Genomic DNA, 22,030 nt, shown 5'->3' with positions numbered 1-22,030 from the left:
TCAATGTAGAGAAAGAAACGAAAAGATTTATGCATAGTCAAAGGGAAATAACAAACTTTGAACCTGCAGTCCTTTGTTATTTACAGTATAAATATCTTCGTTTTGGAGCAGATCTGTTGTTGGTTTAATATGTTTATTCACACACACACACACACACACACACACACACACACACACACACACACACACACATATACACACACACACACACGCAGCATCCAGCTCCCCCACACGCCGCAGGTAAACACCGTGTCGTTGAAGTTGGAAACATGCAGCTGATGTCCCATAAGCAGATGTTCCCCCACACACGGCGTGGCGTGGGTTTCTGCTTTATGAATGTGAGGAATAGATTAGTGTCCCGTCACCTCAGCAACAATCACGTGGTTCTGCTGGTTTTGTTCAGAGGCAGAAACAGAATCCAACAGAAATAAATGGACGGAATTGATCTATTTTAGAGTTCAATCGTAGCTGTGTGATGTTGTTGTGATCTATGTGTCTACATAACGTGATTCTCTTTTACCAGAGCTGTTTTGTGCGTCATTTTGAATGAAACAGCCCCAAACCTGAGACATATGAAGTGATAGATGTTGCGTGATGATCGAACAATGAGCAGCTCGCATTAGATTACAGCAGATTTGTGGTGACGCCTTAAAGCAGCGTGTGTGTGTGTATGTGTGTGTGTGTGTGTGTGTGTGTGTGTGTGTGTGTGTGTGTGTGTGTGTGTGTGTGTGTGTTTGTGTGTGCGTGTGTGCGTGTGTGTGTGTGTGTGTGTGTGTGTGTGTGTGTGTGTGTGTGTGTGTGTGTGTCTGTGTTTGTGTCTGTGTGTCTGACCGCTGTGCGTCTCTGCGTAATTGAATCTTGGAGAAGCGTTGGAGCTTTAAAAATTAATCAGAAAAAAAACGCCACATCAACACGAAACTCTGCATACCAGCGGTAGAGACCCGGCGCCCCATCAGGACCAGATGGTCTTGACGGGACCTGCGCTCATCTCCCAGAGGCATCGCCCCCCTCCGCCCACCCTGGCTTGTGTTCCCGCCCCTCTGACGCGACGGGCCAGCATAAATACGAGCCTCCCCGATCCTCTGGCACACTTCAACTCAGCCTCTCCGTGAGCAAGTATCACCCCGCAAACAAGCACCGCAACACGTCACAGAAAACGACATGAGTCCCAGTGTGAGCGCAGAGGAGAGCCGGCTTCTCCCCGCCAGGTCCACCGTGGCCCAGAGGAAACAAGCCAACGAACTGAGAAAGGTAAGGACGACACACACTCTCACACACAGGCCAAGCAGTCTTCACTTAAAATGGGTTAGATTGTTGTTTCTCGGTGCAGCTGGTTGATGATTTTCTTGTTTCCCCTCCAGACTTTGAAGCCTCTGCTGGAAAAGAAGAGACGCGCTCGTATCAATGACAGCCTCGGCAACCTGAAGAGCCTCATTCTGCCGCTCGTTGGCAAAGACAACGCCCGTTACTCCAAGCTGGAGAAAGCTGACATTCTGGAAATGACGGTCCGCTTCCTCAGAGATCTTCCTCCCTCCCCAGTCAAAGGTGCGCATCATCCCCTCACTTAGGCGTGATTTTACGATCATTTCACAAATCCTATGTCTAACTTTGAATCAGATCACTGACCAGCTTTCTTCTTCCCTCCGTCCAGACTCCGCAGACAGTTACAGAGAAGGTTACAAAGCCTGCCTGCAGCGCGTCTCCACGCTGCTGCCCCAGACCAGCCTGGACCAGGGCGCCTGCCAGCGGGTCAACGACTTCATCCAGCAGTCCATGTCTGCCAGCGTCACCCCCACCTGCCTGAACTGCTGCGGCCAGAGCTCCAGAAGCCTCCCTCAGATCCAGCAGAGACTCATGAGCCTCAAATCCAGCTTCAGCTCCAGACCGGAGAGCCAGAGCCGCAGCAGCAGCGGCAGCAGCAGCAGCAGCTCGGCCCCCGGCAGAGCGCAGCCAAGCCCGCAGGCTTGCAGCGCGGCCATGTGGAGACCCTGGTAGATTAGATGGACACTTCTCTCATGTGTAACTTATTTATGACTTTTGTATTATAATACCTCTCTTATTAACTGTACAGACGAAAAAAGAGGAAAGAAGAATTGATGAATTGTTGCTGTATGATCATTTGAACTCAGCGCTTGGCTCTTTCTGCGTGTAAAGCCACAGGAGCACAGATCTCAGAGACGCTGTAAAGTCTCTGAACTTTTAAAATGCAATCCTCTTTGGGGTTTCAAAGATACGGGTTGTAGTCAACACTTTTGTAAAACCCCAGGGGTTATAATGTTTGAGGTTTGCACGATGGACTTAAAAGTATTTTGGTCTGTGCAAAAGAATAGTCTGTAAACACTATGTGTTAAAGGATCAGGAGCTGATTGATTGATCACCTGTAAGGAAAAAATACGTTGTGACATTTCAAGTGTTTTGTTATTAATCAAAGATTTTCCAATAAATTTTCACTCAACAAAGATGTTTGGATTGTTCCATCTTTATTTTTTGTGTTCTGATGTGATTGCAAATTAAATTCAAATCAAATCTTCATGATAAATCTCTCATGAGGGGATGTTGGAGTAAAAAGGCGCGCAGTCTGCAGCTCATTGATGCTGACGAGCAGCTGCTCCATTGTTGCTGCTCGGTGCTGAGGCCCCTCGCTGCTTCCCGCCAAACTGGTGGCAAGCAGAGGAACTGGTTGTTTGTTGGGACACACACGGAGTTGAAAGCATGAAGAGGATCACAGTGATCACACACATGCAGCTCAGAAACATGAGTAAAATAAATAAATACACAAGACCAGAGATGATAAAATACAACACAAAATTACAAGCATTCAAAAACAACAAGTGGAGATTCCAAGCAACAAGCAAGCAACTGGCAACATAAAGCAAGGCAACGTAAAAACAAGCAGACTCATAACACATCAGATAGAAAAAAGGCAGAATGGTTCATGTGGCACAACAACAACAAAGAGCACACAGAAAACAAGCAAACCCAGTATGCACAAGGATGAAACATGAGGACGAAGCGAAGAAGATGGACCAAAACAAGATTATATTAAAAAAGATCAATATGATAGCCTGTACTGCTTATAATTATAATATTCTCTAATATTACCAAATAGCTAATTCAGAGTTTGTATACATTGACATCAACTGCCCAAAATAAGCAATTGCGAGCGACCCAACCCATTGCATTGTCTTCACCAAGAGTATCATGGTAAAATGTAAAATGCAGCAACAACATAGTTCAGAATATAAGTTTGCATTTATAAGCGTTTATGTTTCCCACAGTTCATCCCAACATGCATGACGTTTCTCTGCTCTTGTGTCCGTGCAAATCCCTCAGTCTTCCTCATCCTCTTCCTCTTCTCTGTTCTCCTCCTCCATGTATGCTGGTCTTTGCTTCAGCAGTAACTCTGAGTTTAAAAGGTTCTGGGGATCAACAAAGAGCAACATCCTAGTTTTTGCCACATTTTTCATCTGTTCATCTATGGCATTGCTAAGATGTGTAGTTTCTCTGTGATTGTGTCAAAGTTGGTGTATGTTTATCAACCAATGGAAGCGTTCACACATTTCCTCAGAGTTGATCCCAACAGGCTGCACATCCAAAACCTTTTCATTCTTTGATTCTCATTTGTGTCAGCATCTCAAAAACCATAAATGTACTTGTGGTCCTGCTCCTCACCCGTTTGCTTCCTAATATTGTTTGATTAGTGGAGGATCCCAGCTTCTCAACAGATCTGAAACTGGGCAGAAAGAGACTTTTTAGACACCCATACACATAAAGCGAGTCCTGGTTACAGGAAGCACCATAGAGACTCCAGCAGTCGGATCCACACAGTATATCACTTTTGTATGATGACGCTTGTGATGGTTACCTGATAGTAACTCGATGACACAGTGCAGGACAACCAAGCAGACACAGAGGAGGTGTGAGCAGGTGTGGATTGCAACAGCAGGGAGGATGGAATATGTGGAACATCACCTTGTTGGACATCTGGCAGCCACACCCAACGTCTTGAAAAAGGCTTAACTTCGATGATTTGGGAAAGGGCGAGGCAGCGTTTTGCTCCCTTTGCTCTGAAAGAGGAACACTTTGGACAGCCGCCCAAAATCCCTGGAAGAATGCTGCTGCTGTGCTAAAAGTAGGTCGTGTCTCCTCAGCCATCGTCACCATGCGAGCACCAACGGCTTTTCAGAAAGCTCCTTGTTCTGTCTAAGCTGAGGATCAGAACCCTATCAACCCTTACCCTAACCTGAACGAGTCAAGTCAAGTCAAGTCAGTTTTATTTGTATAGCCCAATATCACATACAAGGTCTCAAAGGCCTTCACTGACCCACAACATCAAGAAAAATGCACTAGAAAATAGCAAGCAGAGAGGGACAGAGAGAAGGACAGACGAAGACCGCTGTGACCCAACAGTCAAACCACCAGAAGTATAGGAGATATTAGAGCAGTGCTAGAAACAGGATGGAAGGTACCTCAGCTTAGCCTTTGTGAGAGCCGGTTTGCCTTCACATCATGGTAGCTGAGAGAACAAAGCCATAATCAGTCCAGCATTTCTCTGCTACTTTTGCTAAGGATTCTCTTATGTTGGCGGCACTCCTTCTATAACTTCTTTCAGCCTACTGTATATCATCCAAGTTCTCATTCCTCACCTTCTTCCAGCTCACCTCTAATTTCTTCACGTGTCTTCTTGCTCATGTCTCAGGAACGCTGCTAATCATGAACAAATTGCACTTTAGCTAAACTGTTTCTTTGCTCCAGACCAACAAGTGCTTGGAGCTGATTTCTGGAATTTGGAAGTGAAAACACTAAGAATGGTTTTCAGTTTGGCTCCAGCTTTGACACCATGCCACTGTGGAAGAATACAGAATGTTTGAGATTATTGCAAAGAGAGAAGCCAGGTGCTGCATGATGCTGCTGGGGTGCAAGTTGAATGCCTGATGCTTTGTTCTGCTGTGTTCTGTTCCCCAGAGCTCCTCATGATAGATTTGGTGTTTTTGGGACCAGAAGGCACAATTTCACATAAAACTTCATTAAAATGGACCCATTGGTGGTTTGTCAAGAGGTTATTGGCTTTCATTTAAATCCTTATTATGATTATTGGTTCATACAGGAGCTGCAAACTGTGGTGTGTTTTATGTGCTTGTTGTTTCTCATCAAGTCAAGTGTTTTTATCTTAAAGGCTCTAATATAAAGATCAGGAGTATAACTGTCACCATCTCTCTCTCACACACATCTATAAGGTAACATGGAGGAAAGCGGTGCACATCTTTGCCTCTCAGCTCACATCAGGAGTCATGTGTCTCATCTCTCTTGTGTTGAACTACGTGGGACTCTTAATTCCCATGAAGTGTTGGGACATTTTCAGACAAAGGCTCCCTGTTATCCTGCCTGCACAGATGGGTTACTGACGCTGAATTTGCTTGCAAGACAAAAGGGGGGACTCTAACTGTAAGAGCTAAAAACCAAGGAGACGTGACACTCACCCCTCACCCATCACCCCCACCCAACCCACCCATCACCCACCGGCCCCACCCACCCATCACCCATCAGCCCTGCATCCCACAGGGGCTGAGAGGGACGCGTGCAGCAAGTGTGTCTCTCAATTTCAGGACAATGCCTGTGGTTTCACACACACACACACACACACACACACACACACACACACACACACACACACACACACACACACACACACACACACACACACACACACACACACACACACACACAGGATCATCTGTCCTTTTTTGAACAAGGCAAATTAACATTTCAAGTACACACACACACCCCTCCCTGTATAGTTTATGTCCTATTGTGACAAATATTGGGTTAACAAAACAAATATAATCGAATATATCATAAAGTGGACAGAGTTCGTTTGTTTTAATCCTGTCTGTGAAGGTTAATCCAGTTTCATTCATCCTATTTTACCATGATACGTGCAGGACTCAGTGTTTGTCTGTAAATTCGAGGAAACCGCGTCTATGCAGTGTGACGTCATCTGCATGAACCAGACAAACACAGCGCATCCACCGACAGATTGAGTTTTGCGTGTTGTCATATAATATTGATAAAACAACATGCGTGAAAGCTTGGACGCTAAAGTGAAGCCGGAGAGAACAATTGGAGCGCGGAGTTCCTGCCGGGGGGGTGATGATGATGATGATGATGATGATGATGAGGATGATGATGATGCTGTGTTTCAGTTGGACGAGACAGAAACTCCGTGGAGTGATGGGGTGAGAGACGCAGATGGGACAGCCACGCCAAAACTGCGTGAAGATCATGTGTCGTGTTTGTATGATAGAGTTTGTGTGTGTATGTGTGTGTTTGTGTGCGTGTGTGTGAATGTGTATGTGCGCGCTTTTGGAGATGCAGGGACGTTGGCTGCTCAGGGTGCTGATGTTGTCCGGGTGGGCGTGTATGTGTGTGTGTGTGTGTGTGTGTGTGTGTGTGTGTGTGTGTGTAGGGTGGGGGTGGTCGGGCCTAATGGCTCGCTAACAGACAGCCATCTGGTCTCCGTGGCGCGTGCTGCGCGCGTGGTTCCCCTGAGTGTTGAGGCATCTGATGGTCCGTCATCTCTCACTGCAGTTTGGGTTTAAAATCGGAAGAACTTCACGCTGTAACTTCACGTTTGATTCTTGTATCAGACGCGGAGGCTGTAAGGTTGAGTTTGGGATGAAACGAGCCAACGCCACAGTCCTGATGGCTCCCGTGCCCAGAGCACAGAAACATAGGTTTATTTCATATTCTGTGGCTCCTATTGTTGATGAAGCATAAGCTCCCTCTTCCCCCCTCCCTCTCTCTGGTTTTCAACCCCCCACCTCCCTGTGTGATGCGTTGAAGCAGCGGGAAACAGCCCACAGGTAGCGACTCCCCCCGGGGCCACAAAACTGCATAAAACGTCATATGCAAAACTATTGTTGTCCAAATTTAAGAGCAGATGTTAAGAGTAAGATAGCGTGGCTTGGGTCTGATGGAGGAAGAGTCTGGAACTCGGTGGTCACTTCACCATGTAACCAAGCCTGCCCCCTGCGGCAAGATGCTGTACTGCACCCTGCAACTCAATGTTTCCACTTTTATTGAAATAAACGCATTGTTCTTAAACATATACAAGCAATATTTGGCAAATAAGCAAATCATGACACACTGTAAAACCCCAGAGCTGCGAAAAAGCAAGAGACACCCAGCAGGCACAACACCTCTTAAAGGGAGGAAAAACTAGGTAAACTTTGGGTTTATAAATAAAATTAACATACATTTGAAGTCGTCTGAAATGTCCATTACAGATTTATATCATAACATCATGAAATGTTGAATATGCTTTATTCCTGGACACTTTCTGGCTCTGCGTAATTGCACGCGGATATCTGTACATTTCCAATTACAAATACGACCAAAATCATTCATCGATAAATATAACAACAAAATAAGCAAGTTACATCGAATATATATCTATTTAAGGGTTTTTCACCATTTTACTTAAGCACAGCTCTGCAAACAGCATCCTGTGTTTTCATTGGAGAAGCTTCTTTACGCACACATCTCCGAGGCTTCCTGACGCAGGTTTTGTTTGATTTATTCTATAGATCTGAACATGGACACGCACTGCAGTTGTCACGCTCGGATTTTAGTAGAAGACAGATGGTTATCAGCCTAAAGTGATGCTTTTGTCTTGTTTCTTTCTCGAATACGTGGTCAGACAAATGGTGTCGTTGTGGCTTGGGGGCGTATCCATGACGCACGGTGACCCACGCCACGGACCTGGATAAATAGCAGGGCTCTGGGCTGCTGGAGTCACTTCTTCTCTGAGATCAGTTTTGAACACGTCTCTCACACAAAGACGACGCTCAAAATGTCTCCAAACATGACCTGCGATGCTATTCAGACTTTTTCACCGAGACTAACGGTGGCCAAAAGAAAAGAGGCTCTTGAGCTGAGAAAGGTAAGAGGACTCACTGGATTTTACTGCTTTATGTTCTTTGTTCATATTTAATATTACATTCAAACCTTTGGTGCTTTGCTGTGTAATAACCAGTCCTTCATTTTTGCCTTTCAGACAATAAAACCTTTGATGGAAAAGAGGAGACGCGCTCGTATCAACGATAGTCTCGACAACTTAAAGACCCTCATACTTCCCCTCACAGGCAGAGATGTAAGTTACTATATATTGCACTTTATATATGATAAATAACGTCTTCAAATCACAACAGTCACGGTGGCGTCCAGGCTCAGATCTTTAACCTTTGTTCCTTTCTTTCTGCAGAATACTCGCTACTCCAAGCTTGAGAAAGCAGACATCCTGGAGATGACTGTGAGGTTCCTGAGCGACATTCCCCCTGTCAACACGAAGGGTGAGTCCTGTTTCTTCTCAGTATTTTTATAATTGTAATGTTCCACAAAGCACTTTTTTAAAAATCATTTTGAACGATATATTAACATTTCCTTCATCTTTCAGGTTCCGCAGACACTTACAGTGAAGGCTACAAAGCCTGCCTGCAGCGCGTCTCCACTCTGCTTCCCAAGTCGAGCATGAACAAAGACGCCTGCCAGCAGGTCAACGACTTCATCCAGCAGTCCATGTCTGCTACCGCGACGCCAGCCTGCCGAAACTGCTGCGCTCAGAGTCCCAGGAGCTTCCCTCATATCCACCAGAAGCTCCAGGCTCTCAAATCCAGCTTCACCCCCAAACTGGAGAGCCAGAAACGCTGCAGCAGCACCAGCAACTGCTCGGCCCCCGGCAGAGCGCTGGCTGCTCCTCAGCCCGCCAGCGCCTCCATGTGGAGACCCTGGTAACATGCTCAAGCGCTCCACGTTTTGTACTCTAAAGCCTACGAACAATGTCTGATACGTAGGCAGCATGTAAAGACAGCCTCACTTGTAAATACGCAGTGAATCACCGCCTCGTTTCGGTGAAAAGCTAGAATCCGTCGTTTAATCGTATTGGTTGAGTATTATATACTTCCGTTTCGCGCACGTCTGTTGTCCTGTATAAGTCGGCAAGTTTAGACTGTGTATATATTTTAAAAATCTGCATGTATGTAAATGTTCAATATTTAGTCTTCCTGGAGGACTGAGTGATGAGGGGCCATTGAAAACGCCCTGTAAGACCCAACGGGTCAGTGTATGTGAGTTTGCACCGAAGGCTCAGTGAGTCTGTGCAGATGATCTTAGTAAACATATCATGTGTTTCTATCAAGTATCTCTGTGGGGATGTGTGTTCGTTTTTGCTTTTTACAGCAAATGTTGTATATATGTTATATAAAACAAATAAAGCTACGTTCTTGTGGTAATAGTGTCTCCGTCTTCTTCTCTTATTGTTGGACACACCTGCTGTGATGGTGGACGCAGCTGTCCAACAGACTGGCTCCAGAGTAAAAACCGTTAGTTACTCTGCATGTGTGATGAAACGAGCGATGTTGTGGTCCGTAGCGCCACCAACAGGCAGCATGTTGTAACATCACCTCAGGTTTGCTAGTGTCGAACTAACAGGTCTCTGCTGCCCCCTCGTGGCTCGTGCAGGTTGAACGTCCTTGCTCATTGGAAATGGCAGCTGTTTGGGTCAGTACCGTTTCAGTCTGCACTGAAACGTTCATGTTTACGGTCTGGTCTTTGTTCAGAGTGATATGTTACGTGTTTAAAAGCAAAACAAAGGTATATTATCATTATGTGCTTTATTAAATAGACAATATTTAGTATGGGGCATTGTGTTGAGCAGTTATGCAGAAAAAAGAGAGAGAGAAAGAGAGGGAAAGGGGACACGAGGCTGTGGGGTGAGAGTAAGCTTTATCCTCTCACTGCAACCGGAAACTCACACCGTGTCAGCGTGCTGAGGAGCGGAGTTTGATGCATAAATATCACAGATATCAGACATCATCCTCCTGAAACCTCAAAATCGTGGAGGATAACTCGGATGCACTTAGAGGACTCCGGTACTGGAGAGACGCGGGTTCAATTTGGAAAACTTATTCTTTACACCAAACTTCCTCCGGAGTTGAGTTTACGTTCCGTGAACGAAAACAAAACGTCAAAGTTCCGGACGAGTTAAGACTTCAAACAGGAACTACTACGTGTTTGCATTTCCGCCAGTCGTGTAAGCTCGGATCCCCTTCAGCCTCAGCAGGACAGATGAGTCGCTCCTCTGAGCCGCCGGAGGACACCGGAGCTGTGTGACATCCTCTCATCATCACGACACAGGAAGCGCCGAGAGACCGAGACGGACCGCAGCACCGCCGGACACCGAGCGCACCGGTCAGCATGTCGTTACCCGAGGCAGCATCCTCTTCCCTCCAGCTATGCAGGTACGCGGACTGTTTACATTTGGGCTATAGTTGTTGCTGACGGTTAAATGAAAGAACTAAATAGTGGACGTGACGCAGCGTCTGGCGTCCATACGTCGACGCTCGCGCGATAACGCTGATAAGCCGCTTCCATGTTCCGTTATTAGCGTTAGCAAATACGGTTATAATGCTGCTGGTGGCTTGTAATAGTAATGTATTGTCGAATTAACACAACATGTATACATTTATGTATGTATGTAACGGGCTTTCACGTTGTTTAATCCGCGTGGGTCCCGTAGACGTGAGATGTTCACGTAAGAACGCGGCGAATTCGGTTTTACACAGGTATGTTGGACACACGTCTACGTCCAGGACCCTCCAGAACCAGCGGGGTCCCGGTGTACACGGTGCCCGGCGTTATTGTTCAGAGGCCGGCTAGCTGACCTCCTCACCTCGGTGATGAACGCCGGGGCTCATACTTAGGGACAGTCGATAAGTTACTGCCTCAATGAATCCTCCTTTTGGGTTCATTTGAGATATCCTGTGTAAGCTATTACATGTTGTTTTTTTAAATGTCATATGTGCTCATTAATGTGATTTGTAATTGGGTCAAATCACTCCAAGTAATTTTAACCAGCTGCAGAATCCATGGAAAGCTAAAGATTAGGGTTCATGGAGACAATAACTTAACGACAGTCCCTAAATGCTCTCAGCTCCGCCCGCTTTCTGACCGCGCGCGCCAGTCAACCTGCTTTGACGCTGCGTTCATTGTGACGGCAGAAAAGAAAAAAACATCAACTTCCGTCTTTCACCCAAGAACCACAACATCCGGTTTGTCACGGCGGTAAAGTTTGGACACCTGGACTTCGAACATTTGAATACAGCATCAGACTACTGCGCTGAACCCAGAGGGTCTCGAACTCAACCTGAAAGTGATTTTGACTTGTAGTCTTCGAGATGCAAACATCGCGGTAAGCTCGTTACTCACGTTGAGGCCATTGGGACTGTATTTGATTCAAACTACCATCACATTTTAAAGTAAACAACTTGATTCCGTATCAGCGAGCCTTTATTCCTTTGCTTGTAGGCTCGTAGAGGCAACAAACACAGACATTGTGTCAGGAGAGAGCAGTGTGTGTAACTCTGCTGTGACTCAGGCCGATCCAGCGGGTTTATGGTTCCACTTCTGAGTTTCACAAAGCTGATAAGTTTGTTCATTTACAGCTGTCACACCCTAAACTGTGAGGGGAGAGAGAGCAGAGCTTGAGCAACATATTGTGCCTGTAAATAAGTGCAGCTTACTTAATTTACACAGAGAGAAGCTGTGTTTGCTTGAGGTCTGGAAGACATAAGCATTGTTTGGAAGGGTGTTTGGGCCATGACTGTGTGTGTTATTTCTACAAATTATACATATTTACAAAACGAATTGCTGTCTGAATAGTTCAATGTGACGCCAGATGGAGACATCACACAGAAATCAGTAAGTGAACCTAAGTAGCTCAGGTTATTAGTTCTTCTAGTTATTAGGTTGTGTGTGTTGTTTATCAATGTGTGACACGGCTTGTTTTCGTCTGTATTGTGTATGTAGGCCGTGTGTTCTAACCTGAGAGCTAAGGGAGCGTCAGGTTTGTCACACATAGATGCTGGTTGTAATTTCATCAGGACGTTTGGACGCCAAGATAGCACGTTGCCATGGAGTTAAATGTAACTGGTTCTCTCGCCTCCTTCAGCAAACATGCCCACTCTGATCAAAGTCCTCAACCGCAACATCTCCAAGCTGCTCAGTAACGGTGCAACGTTAGACTGGGCGTCTGTGTGAACATGTTTAAAGGAAGAACACACCCTGTTATGGTCATGACTCTGAGGGTTAAGCTCAAGGATAAATTTGGGAGGATTAATATAGTCGCACCTCTTTGTCCCGCATATGCAACAATGAAACACCAGAAGTGTACTGAAGTTGTTGGCGTTTATGTAGAACCTTATGTGGAGCGGACACTGAGGCTGCACCGCTCTTACATTCCACCAGAGAGCAGTCACAACTACATCTGGCACAAAACACTTTCTGACATCACATTATTCTTTATAAGGGCCGTAGAAAGCGTGTGTCTTCCAATCAGTCGAGTCGTCCAGTTGACAACAGCGGTACCTGAGTGTGTGTGTGTCTGTGTGCAAACATAACGTAGGAATGAGCTATGTGTTGAGTGCGTGTTGAGCCATATACTGTTCCATCCCGGTTTGCGAGGCAGAGCGTCTCTCGTCGTTCTGTGGCACCAACGCTCTCAGTGTCGTGACCGAAATGATTCCCAGGTGGCCCTTTGCTAAGCTGGTCCAGGGCTTTCACCGCCATCTTCTTCCCCCTTGCAGGTAAACGAGAGGCGTAGATTTAGGGCTGAATCATTGTGATGCTTTATTTTTGAGAAAGAAGAATTTTATCAGAACTTCCATGTTGCAACTGGTCCAGTTGGCACTAATTCTTTGGGTCGTGTAGTTTGTTCTGGAGCAGAAGAAGCTGATGGTCGATGTTTCACAAACATAGCGGATCTCATTTTAGTATTGTGATTTGATTTGATTTATTTTATTTTGATCCCCGAGGGGAAATTATATATATTTTATATTTTATATATAATATTTCCTCACTCAGTTGTTATTTTTACATACATCACTTATACACGGTACACACAACATGCAGACACCCACACCCCACACAGTCCGTATACAAGTAGATGATGGTAGAGAGATGCAGAGTGAGGAGGGCTGCCCCTTGCAAGCGCCCAGGAGCAATTTTGGGGGTTAGGTGCCTTGCTCAAGGGCTCACCTCGGCAGTGGCCCAGGAGATGTGCTGGCATCCCTCCAGCTACCAGCCATCATCCATAGTTTTTGGTCTTTGTGGGATTCGAACCGGCGACCCTCCAGCTTCCAGCCAAGTCCACTCCAGACTGAGCCACTGCCGCCCACCTTGTAAAGTTTTTACTCCAGGACGAACAACGTCGCTCTTCTCTATTTTCGAGAGCATAACAAGGAAGAGACGACAAAGCTGACTTTGACTTGAGGGCTCATCCTTACCTCTGTGATGGCATTCTTCCTCTCTGTCTGTCACGGTAACCATGGAGATGAGGGCTGTCTAATCTCAGCATCGGCGGGCATGCTGAGATCCAGTTAGGCCGGTCATCACCTTACATCACTCGCCGTGGCAGTGATTGTCAGACGATGTGGATATCTGAGAAGGCAACAGGAGCCAGAGTGAATGAGAAAATCGGCCGTGCGTGTGTGTTAGCGTATGTGTGCGACCATGAGTTGCTTTTGGATTCAGAGCAGAAAGGCGGCAGATGAAGTGAAAAAGAGAGCGCGACTGAATGGAGAGACTGAAGCTGAACGGGGCCTTCAACATCAAGTCAGCAGGTGGTTCATTTCTGACACACACACACACACACACACACACACACACACACACACACACACACACACAGACACACACGCTGCTGGCTTTACTCTCCGCTTTACATCTCCTCTAGTGTTTGTGTGATTTAGTTTTTTCCCCCAGGTTTCTTTAAATTCGTACTTATTGTTGTGATCATAAGTGTAACATGTAAGATGACTCATACACAATCCGTCCAGTGGAAAGTCCGACCTCAGCTTCCTGTAAGGAGATCACTACTGATGCTGCTGAAATGTGGAATTTCTGGATTTTATTATAGAAGAATGTCTTTAAAGTTTCCCTGTGTGCTCTGAGCTGAAGTGAGTTGTTTGATGAGTCAGTTGTGTCTCACACTGTGACATTAAGATGTTGGTTTGTTTGTCCTGTCTGCATCTCTGTGGTTAATAATGACTTCTCTGGAGTTTGTCTTAATGCTGACTCTGTCCCATGTTTTCAGGATCATGTGCCCCGATGACGCCAACATCGCCGGCAACGTCCACGGCGGCATCATCCTCAAGATGATCGAGGAGGCGGGAGGCATCGTGGGGACGCGACACTGCAACACACAGAGTGGAGTAAGTGACATCGTGCTGACGTCTTTTACTGCGGGCAGACAAAAGGACCTGACTGCTGAGGGAATGTCTTGCGTGTGTGCGTGTGTGCGTGTGTGTGTGTGTGTGTGTGTGTGTGTGTGTGTGTGTGTGTGTGTGTGTGTGTGTGTGTGTGTGTGTGTGTGTGTGTGTGTGTGTGTGTGTGTGTGTGTGTGTGTGTGTGTGTGTGTGTGTGTGTGTGTGTGTGTGTGTGTGTGTGAGAGATGGCAGCAGAAGCGAGAATGGAGACTTCTGGAATCTAGACACATCTGGATTCTTGCATTGTTTTTCTGTGTTCTTCGTCTTTCTCCTGTTACCTTACAAGCTGTGACCTTTACCCTGCTTTTGAATGACATCATTGCCATATCGTGTCATCGCAGACAACATTCCTTACATACAACAACATCGAGCCACTGACAAGTTTCATTTTCACATAAAGAGAGAAATCCTTTATACTGTGATCCTGCTTATACACAATAACATAAATTCTGGTGTTGTTGTTTTTAAGTAGCAGAAACCCTGAACCGATCGTAAACAAAACCAGCAATTTCATCATTTTGGTTGCCACGGTTACACCCAGGCAGCTGCGTTTGGCAGTTGGCAACATTTTGGCAATTTCAATCTAAACGACTCCGTTTACAGAGATCAGTGTGTGTTTCCTTCCACACCAAAGGCTTTGTCCTTTTGCACTTTTGTGACTATTTGGTCAGAGGAGGAGCCGCACCTGTTATCTGACCACAGATGTATGTTGTTCAGACATTGTGGCATCTGTGTAATGTTTCAGATTGTAGATCAACAAGATCTGCTGAGATGTGAGACGTCCTCAAAGAGAATAATGACATTCTTCTTTGGTTGTGTTGACTTAGATTAAAGCAGCAGGCGACTTTTATCCTTCTGTCCTGCACGAATACAAACTAACCAACAGATAGGGACGTTTTGAAGATTCCAGCTATGTTTCAATGGAATGGACAAAAGATGTAGGACCTTCAATCTAAAGAAGGTGGGTGTGTGTGTGTGTGTCTCCTGCAGGACCGCTGTGTGGCAGCGCTGGTTCGGGTGGAGAAGACGGAGTTCCTGTACCCCATGTTCATCGGCGAGGTCGCCCACGTCACCGCCGAGATCACCTACACCTCCAAACGCTCGCTGGAGGTGCAGGTCAAAGTGGTGTCTGAGAACATACTCTCAGGTACCTGCAGCCTCACACGCTCACACACAACACACACACACACACACACACACACACACACACACACACACACACACACACACACACACACACACACACACACACACACACACACACACACACACACACACACTCCTCACTGTCTGATTACTTGTGAAACGCTGCTCCACCGACACCGCCGCTTTCACCTTTGGCCTCATTCAGACCTGCATCGCTGCAGACCAGGCGGCTCAACAATCACAAACATCCAGGCTGACTGACAGAGCGGAACGATACAAAGAGCTGATTGTCTGACTGTTGTTTTCCATTCTGTGTTTTGACGTCTGTAGTGAACGGCCCCATTAGATAAAGCAAATTAATACAAATAAACTATAAAACGACGTCAAACTTAGTATTTGTTGTGAATATAACGAAATAGAGATCTTTGTTTATGTATAGAAACTATATTTTTGTTTCCGGTGAGTCCATTTGTAAATTTCACTTTGTTTCCATTTAAAGTTTTGCGCAATTTAATTTGTTTTAAATACCTGAAATGTCTGTGTTTCCATGACACCAGCTCTCTTTTTTTACCCCTCAGCCCCTCGATACTCATGAGCTCAAACTTCATGATTTCCAGGTCATTCCCGTCACAAATAGGTCACCGGCGCCGTCCTTTAGTGAGTTGTAGCATTCTGGAGGTATATTTAGCGCCTCTCAGTGCACTCGGGGATAAACAGGTTAAAAGCCTCTAAAAGCTGCTCTACATAGAGTTATGCCTTTACTTGGATAGAAAGTTTGTTTGTCTGGAAACTCCCACACAAGCGACTCTGTTCTCCCTGCTCTTCCCTGCTCTTTGAACGACCCTGTTGTGATGTTCTCCAGTTTGGTCAGTAGAGGGCAGCACACGCTCAGCCGTCAGCTCTGATGAAGATGGATGGCTGCTTTACGAGCTGCTGTGTGACACAGGCTGACATGGGAACAGAGACAAGAGCAACGATGTTTCCACTTTTAGGATGTCTGGTTTGGAAATTTGTGCTTAAGTTCTAGCTGGCTGCCAAGATTTGTGCAATTTTGGTGTGTGCTGTCTCCGTGTTTGTGTGTTTATGTACACAGAGAGCACTCGCACAAACACACACACACACACACACACACACACACACACACACACACACACACACACACACACACACACGACACACACACACACACACACACGACACACACATCTCCCTTGAGACACTTTACTGACCTGGTTCCACTAAATGGCCTGATAGGAATAGCCTGAATTCCTATCAAATTGTGTGTGTGTGTGTGTGTTTTTAAAGTATAAAGTAATTGCACACATCACACAAATGACTGAATGAATGTAGCGGCCCGCTGTAGTGTGATACGCTAACATGTTGCTGGGTCGTTCAAACTGTAGCCTTTGTTTATTGTGTTTCAGACGCTTACATGAGAGAAGCTCCATCGCTCAAAGGAGATTAAAGAGTGGAGAGAGAGAGAGAAGAGAGAGGGATGGAGATCGCGAGAGAGAGGGAGGCATGGAGAGAGCGAGAGGTGGAGGTGACAGACAGAAGTGACAGAAATGCAAACACAAGGTGGAAGACAGGACAGAAGAAGCAGATAGAAGGAGGAATGGAGGGAAAGGAGGTGTTAGAAACAAAAGCAGTATTCCCCCCCACCCCCCATGACAGCCGTTTCCCTAGCAACAGGCTTGTACTGGTTGGTTGGCTGGTTGCCGGGTTGGAGGCAGGTTGATGGAGGCGGAGGCAGAGATGTGAGGTGACAGGTGGAGAGCAGCGCAGGCACCAGCAGGGACGGCCCGGCCCCCCCCCGGTTAGGAGAGGAGAGGACAGGACCCCCCAGTGAGGAGCCCAGCAGCTCCAAGGACCTCACTGACCCGAGCGCCTTTAAAGGTCCAAACATTCTAGAGTAGCGGTTCAGGTTACGTTGCCCGAAAGCACAACGAGACGGCCGCATCCTTACAGAGTGGAGACAGAAGTTAGAGGTTTGGTGACGTCCCAACTTGGCGGCTGAGACGTTCCTCCTAGTCTCTGAGGAGGTCGTGTGGTCCAAGCTCACACTCACGCTTTGTTCTGCAACCTCCTGGCGAACCAAACTGTGTACACACACACAATAAAAAGACATCGTGCGACATAATGTACGCCCAGCCAGAGGAGTGGGTGTGGCTTTGGCGTCCTTTAGACCCCAGCTATAGGATGGTGTGTGTGTGTGTGTGTGTGTGTGTGTGTGTGTGTGTGTGTGTGTGTGTGTGTGTGTGTGTGTGTGTGTGTGTGTGTGTGTGTGTGTGTGTGTGTGTGTGTGTGTGTGTGTGTGTGTGTGTGTGTGTGTGTGTGTGCGCGCGCGCGCGCGCGCGCGTGTGTGTGTGTGTGTTTAAAGGCCTCATGTTGTCTATGTGGCTTACTGTCGAGGCAATTGTTTCTGTGCTGTGTGTGTGTGTGTGTGTTTCAGCAGTGTTTGGCCCTTTAAAGGTTCCTGCGGGGCCGAGGGGGAGAAGATAACGGGAGCAGACATTATGTGCTTCTGTCAGGTCGGCTTAGCGTCAGACCTCACACACTGTGGCCCAGTCTGACACGGACGCCAAGTGGGTGTACCTGCACATGGTCCAGCATGACACACACACACACACACACACGCATGCACACACGCATACAAACACATACACACACACAATCAGTCACAGTTAAATGGGGACATGCACACACACTCTCCCCCTCTTCCGAGAATAAGTAGGGCCTGTAATGTAATGTGTGTGTGTGTGTGTGTGTGTGTGTGTGTGCTTGCATCTCTGGTTAATGTTTTTATGTACGTCTGTCGATGCTCAGTGGTGTGTGTGTGTGTGTGTGTGTGTGTGTGTGTGTGTGTGTGTGTGTGTGTGTGTGTGTGTGTGTGTGTGTGTGTGTGTGTGTGTGTGTGTGTGTGTGTGTGTGTGTGTGTGTGTGTGTGTGTGTGTAGCCATGCATGCCTTTACAGCAGTGTGTGTCTGTAAGCGAGCACGTGCTGTTTACTGCAACAGAGTGTACAGCAGGCTGTGTGTGTGTGTGTGTGTGCTGGATGTGGAGGAACTCATCCAGGTTCCACAGTCAGTCAGGCAGCATCTCATCAGGCAGGCCTCAGTCACGGCCCCCCAAGGGAAGGAAGGCTGCCTACTGAGGGCACGAGTCGTGATGATTGTCCCCGCTGGGTGGATCACACATGCGCACTATCATGCATGTACACACACACACACACACACACACACACACACACACACACACACACACACACACACACACACACACACACAGACTCTGGTAGTTTTGTGTTTCACATCTGATCTGGTCTTTGTTCAGATATGAAAAATTTAAAAACTGTACATACCATGTGAGTTAATGTTTGCACACACTTGGGCACACACACTCACACGCACACACACACACACACACTTCTCACAGCAGGAATAATGCCTGGGTTACATGCACACTCAGGCACACATTTGCATAAACACAGAATGCGCAGATTGTGGCAGTGTCACTACTACACTCACACACACACACACACACACACACACACACACACACACACACACACACACACACACACACACACACACACACACACACACACACACATACGTGCACATGCAGAGACGGAGCAGAGAGCAGTGCATTATGGGTGAAGGCTTAAAATAAGCACGACAGCTCTTGCCATGATCCTGCTGGGTCGCACGCGTATACACACGCGCTCCCACGTACGGCTCTGATGTGTGTGATGTGAACATTCAGGCGAGCTCACGTGAAAACACACACACACATGTTATAAAAATTACAGCAGGGATCGTTTGAAGCTCAGCAGCACATCGCACTCGCATAAATGTATTCAACCAGGACGTGTGGAGGTTACCGGGGACAGATCACATCTCTGCAGGCGTAAACGGACGGTGGAGAAGGTTTTAGTTCAGGATTTATTAGTCTCGTAAAAATTGAAATGGATCACAGCTATTCCGTCCCTGCACTTTGCTGCGCCTGGCCGCTTACTTCCAGTCTGTAACGTCCCACTGCCGAAAGTAATGGAGGCTTGGCTCAGCGCAGTGGAAAATCTGCTCTTTAATTACATGTGTCCGGGCTCTAACGACGGTCGGTGAGCCGGGGGAAGGAGCCGGCGTCCAGGAAAGAGCGAGTGAAATAAGGGTGAAGGAGTAAGCGAGAGGCCGAGAGGGGGGAAGTGATAGATGGAGTGAGTGCAGAGAGAGGAGGAGGAGAGGAGAGGAGACAGAGTGGAGATTCTGTCCTGTTTAATGTTTGGAGGAAGAGAAAATTTCCATTCAGACAATTTATGAACTCTGTACAAGGTGATGATTGATGCCTTAAACTTCCATGAAGCGTGCGAGATGATTCATGGTCCACCGCTGCAGCTTCGCCTGCCAGATATCAAAGCCGCACCGATGCTCTCTCATTCAGTCAGACACCAGGAAGCACGACTCCAGCTAAATACACTCCCACTTTACATCTTTATTTTATTTTATTTCTGCCGGTTTAAGTTGGGCTTCGGTCAAAAAGTGACTACAGGTCAGAAAGCGACTCCAGCTATGCCTCTGCACCGCCGTGTAGCTGAGACGGAGCTGATTCAGTCGAGTACCAACAGCTTGATTGGATCATCAACAGCTGCAGAGCTCCATCTAGAAGATTTCAGACATTATTGAATTATTGATTTCCATTAATACCTCGCCATCTTCAGTTGATTGAAATAGATTATTATAGATTATTCAAGTTGCTATGGAGACGGATGATAAAAGTGAAGTGTAGAGATGCAGGTCTTTGCTCTTACGGCCACTTAGAGAGAGAGATGTTTGTCCTTGGCAGAGGTTTGTGCTCTCTGAGTGCTCTGTTGTTTCCAGCGTAATTGGCCCTGGGTGATAATATTCACCTCGAACTAAAACAACAATGTGCTCCCTTCACCAAGAGTTCAAGAGTTGATGCCCCACAGATTTTCAAAACAAACCAAACACACCTCATTAGGCTAATCTGTTGTGTGTGCGTAGAGCAGGGATTGATGGGAAGATACGCAGCGGCAGGGCGAAGAACGGATGTACTCCACGGTGGCTCTCAGGTCTTCTGTTTGCAGGAGTGTGTGCTGTGTTTAAGATCCTGCGAGTCTGCAGACGTGGCTGGAATAAGTTACGGTGAGGTCGGGCGTAATGCGAAAGTAAAGAGGTCACCGTCCAGCTCAGCCTGACGACGCCTTCAGTCACCGACACGGTCCTGACTCCACGCACAGGGACTTCACACTGAAGGCCATTTCTCCACTTCCCTGATCGCGCGTCGGTCCGAAAGGTCACCGCCTTCATTCCCTCACTTTTCCTTCTCCTCTTCCTCCCTCCATCCTCAACACCGCCCACCGATCACTTACGAGACCCAGCAGGAGCTAATAATAGCCTGGAGTCGCTCTCTGTGTCCGTACAGTCAAGGATATGTGAGTGTACCTACTTGCTCCTGTGGGTGACTTCCTGGATGCTGGAAAAGGCACAGTTGGCATGGTAACATGACCCGAGTCCCTGCACGGTCTTAACTCAGGTATAAAATGTAAATGTTGATCCCAGGGAGTAGATTCCCATAAACCACAGCTTTCTCTCTTAACCGCGCCACGAATCAAATGGAATTGTGATTACTGCGACACACACTGCACATTACGCTTTGAACTGTGACTGTTTTCTCTGTTTGCTCATTTTAGAGCCTGAATACGCCGCTGCTTCCACCCTACTGCACACTACTGAGGTCTTCAGCTGGTGCAGCCATAAGTAACTTTCTGAAACACTTTGAGAACGTTGATTATATGATCGCCATGACAACTCATCTCAGAATAGTCGCTCTCTCTACCAATGAATTAAGTGTAGGCAGGGTAGAACAGATATCACTATGACAACCTCGCCGTCTTGCCGTGAGATGTGATTTTCCACAAGTTCTGTCTTCTGATCTTCTGCTGCTTAACTTTCTGCTGTAAGAATCCAACCCCGGGGTAAAGATTTTGCTTGGGAATACACAGAAATGAGTTTATTAGATTTCTGTCTGTGTGCCAGCAGGAGCCAAAAAGCTGACCAACAGGGCGGCGCTGTGGTACGTCCCCTGCTCCCTGAAGAACGTGGAACACATCATGGATGTTCCACCCATCGAGGTACAAGCAGGAAGGGAGATACTTTACACTTACACTTTCTTGATCAATCTGTCAATAATAAGGCATTGATTATTCCTTCCTTTTCTGTCCTGTCTGCAGTATTCCAGCGCAGAAGAAGAGGAGGAGGGTAAGAAGCGCTACGAGGCCCAGAAGAAGGAGAGACTGGAGACCACGGCCAAGGTTGAAGAGGTGATGCCGGCTCTGCTCAACCCAGGTAACGTGTCCGCACACACACACACACACACACACACACACACACACACACACACACACACACACACACACACACACACACACACACACACACACACACACACACACCTCAAATGAAGTCTTGTCAGTTGTAATTGCAAATTTAAAATTGTCGTCATAGAAACAGAATCCCTTTCTCAGGTTCAAACTAACTTTCTCT

General features: G+C 46.8%; 3 protein-coding genes across 7 annotated transcripts in view; all 3 read left to right on the top strand.

Annotated features, from left to right (window-relative positions):
- Window positions 1–1,161: 1,161 nt before the first annotated feature.
- LOC143010897 (transcription factor HES-2-like) lies at window positions 1,162–1,995 on the top strand. Its single transcript, XM_076163486.1, has 3 exons — window positions 1,162–1,251; window positions 1,362–1,545; window positions 1,652–1,995. The coding sequence occupies exons 1-3, from the start codon at window positions 1,162–1,164 to the stop codon at window positions 1,993–1,995; spliced, it is 618 nt and encodes a 205-aa protein (XP_076019601.1).
- A 5,857-nt stretch (window positions 1,996–7,852) lies between these two features.
- Window positions 7,853–8,793, top strand: LOC143010899 (transcription factor HES-2-like). Its single transcript, XM_076163488.1, has 4 exons — window positions 7,853–7,942; window positions 8,057–8,152; window positions 8,264–8,351; window positions 8,456–8,793. The coding sequence occupies exons 1-4, from the start codon at window positions 7,853–7,855 to the stop codon at window positions 8,791–8,793; spliced, it is 612 nt and encodes a 203-aa protein (XP_076019603.1).
- A 1,036-nt stretch (window positions 8,794–9,829) lies between these two features.
- Window positions 9,830–22,030, top strand: part of acot7 (acyl-CoA thioesterase 7) — a 33,671-nt gene continuing 21,470 nt past the window's right edge. Inside the window, exons 1-5 of one of the 5 annotated variants that reach the window (XM_076163434.1) lie at window positions 9,830–10,298; window positions 14,150–14,267; window positions 15,312–15,468; window positions 21,524–21,618; window positions 21,718–21,832. In XM_076163434.1, the coding sequence (XP_076019549.1) occupies window positions 10,255–10,298; window positions 14,150–14,267; window positions 15,312–15,468; window positions 21,524–21,618; window positions 21,718–21,832 (529 nt within the window). In that variant the 5' untranslated portion in view covers window positions 9,830–10,254. Of the gene's footprint in view, window positions 10,299–11,096; window positions 11,249–13,460; window positions 13,677–14,149; window positions 14,268–15,311; window positions 15,469–21,523; window positions 21,619–21,717; window positions 21,833–22,030 lie in introns of those variants that run through there. The other 4 variants (XM_076163435.1, XM_076163436.1, XM_076163433.1 and 1 more) reach the window with 4 other exon arrangements.

Source organism: Genypterus blacodes, unplaced genomic scaffold (genome assembly GCF_046128005.1).
Source record: "Genypterus blacodes isolate CSIRO-AG114 ecotype Tasmania unplaced genomic scaffold, CSIRO-AGI_Gbla_v1 ptg000131l_1, whole genome shotgun sequence".
NCBI classification, from domain to species: domain Eukaryota; kingdom Metazoa; phylum Chordata; class Actinopteri; order Ophidiiformes; family Ophidiidae; genus Genypterus; species Genypterus blacodes.
Note: the sequence above shows the minus strand (reverse complement) of the source record. Positions and strands in the feature narration are given on the sequence as shown.

Bases quoted from the DNA above. Each gene is read 5' to 3' on its own strand.
- LOC143010897 (XM_076163486.1), top strand. From the start codon at position 1,162: ATGAGTCCCAGTGTGAGCGCAGAGGAGAGCCGGCTTCTCCCCGCCAGG. The intron at 1,252-1,361 runs GTAAGGACGACA...TTTCCCCTCCAG, and splicing joins AAGCCAACGAACTGAGAAAG to ACTTTGAAGCCTCTGCTGGA. The intron at 1,546-1,651 runs GTGCGCATCATC...CCCTCCGTCCAG, and splicing joins TCCTCCCTCCCCAGTCAAAG to ACTCCGCAGACAGTTACAGA.
- LOC143010899 (XM_076163488.1), top strand. From the start codon at position 7,853: ATGTCTCCAAACATGACCTGCGATGCTATTCAGACTTTTTCACCGAGA. The intron at 7,943-8,056 runs GTAAGAGGACTC...TTTGCCTTTCAG, and splicing joins AGGCTCTTGAGCTGAGAAAG to ACAATAAAACCTTTGATGGA. The intron at 8,352-8,455 runs GTGAGTCCTGTT...TTCATCTTTCAG, and splicing joins TCCCCCTGTCAACACGAAGG to GTTCCGCAGACACTTACAGT.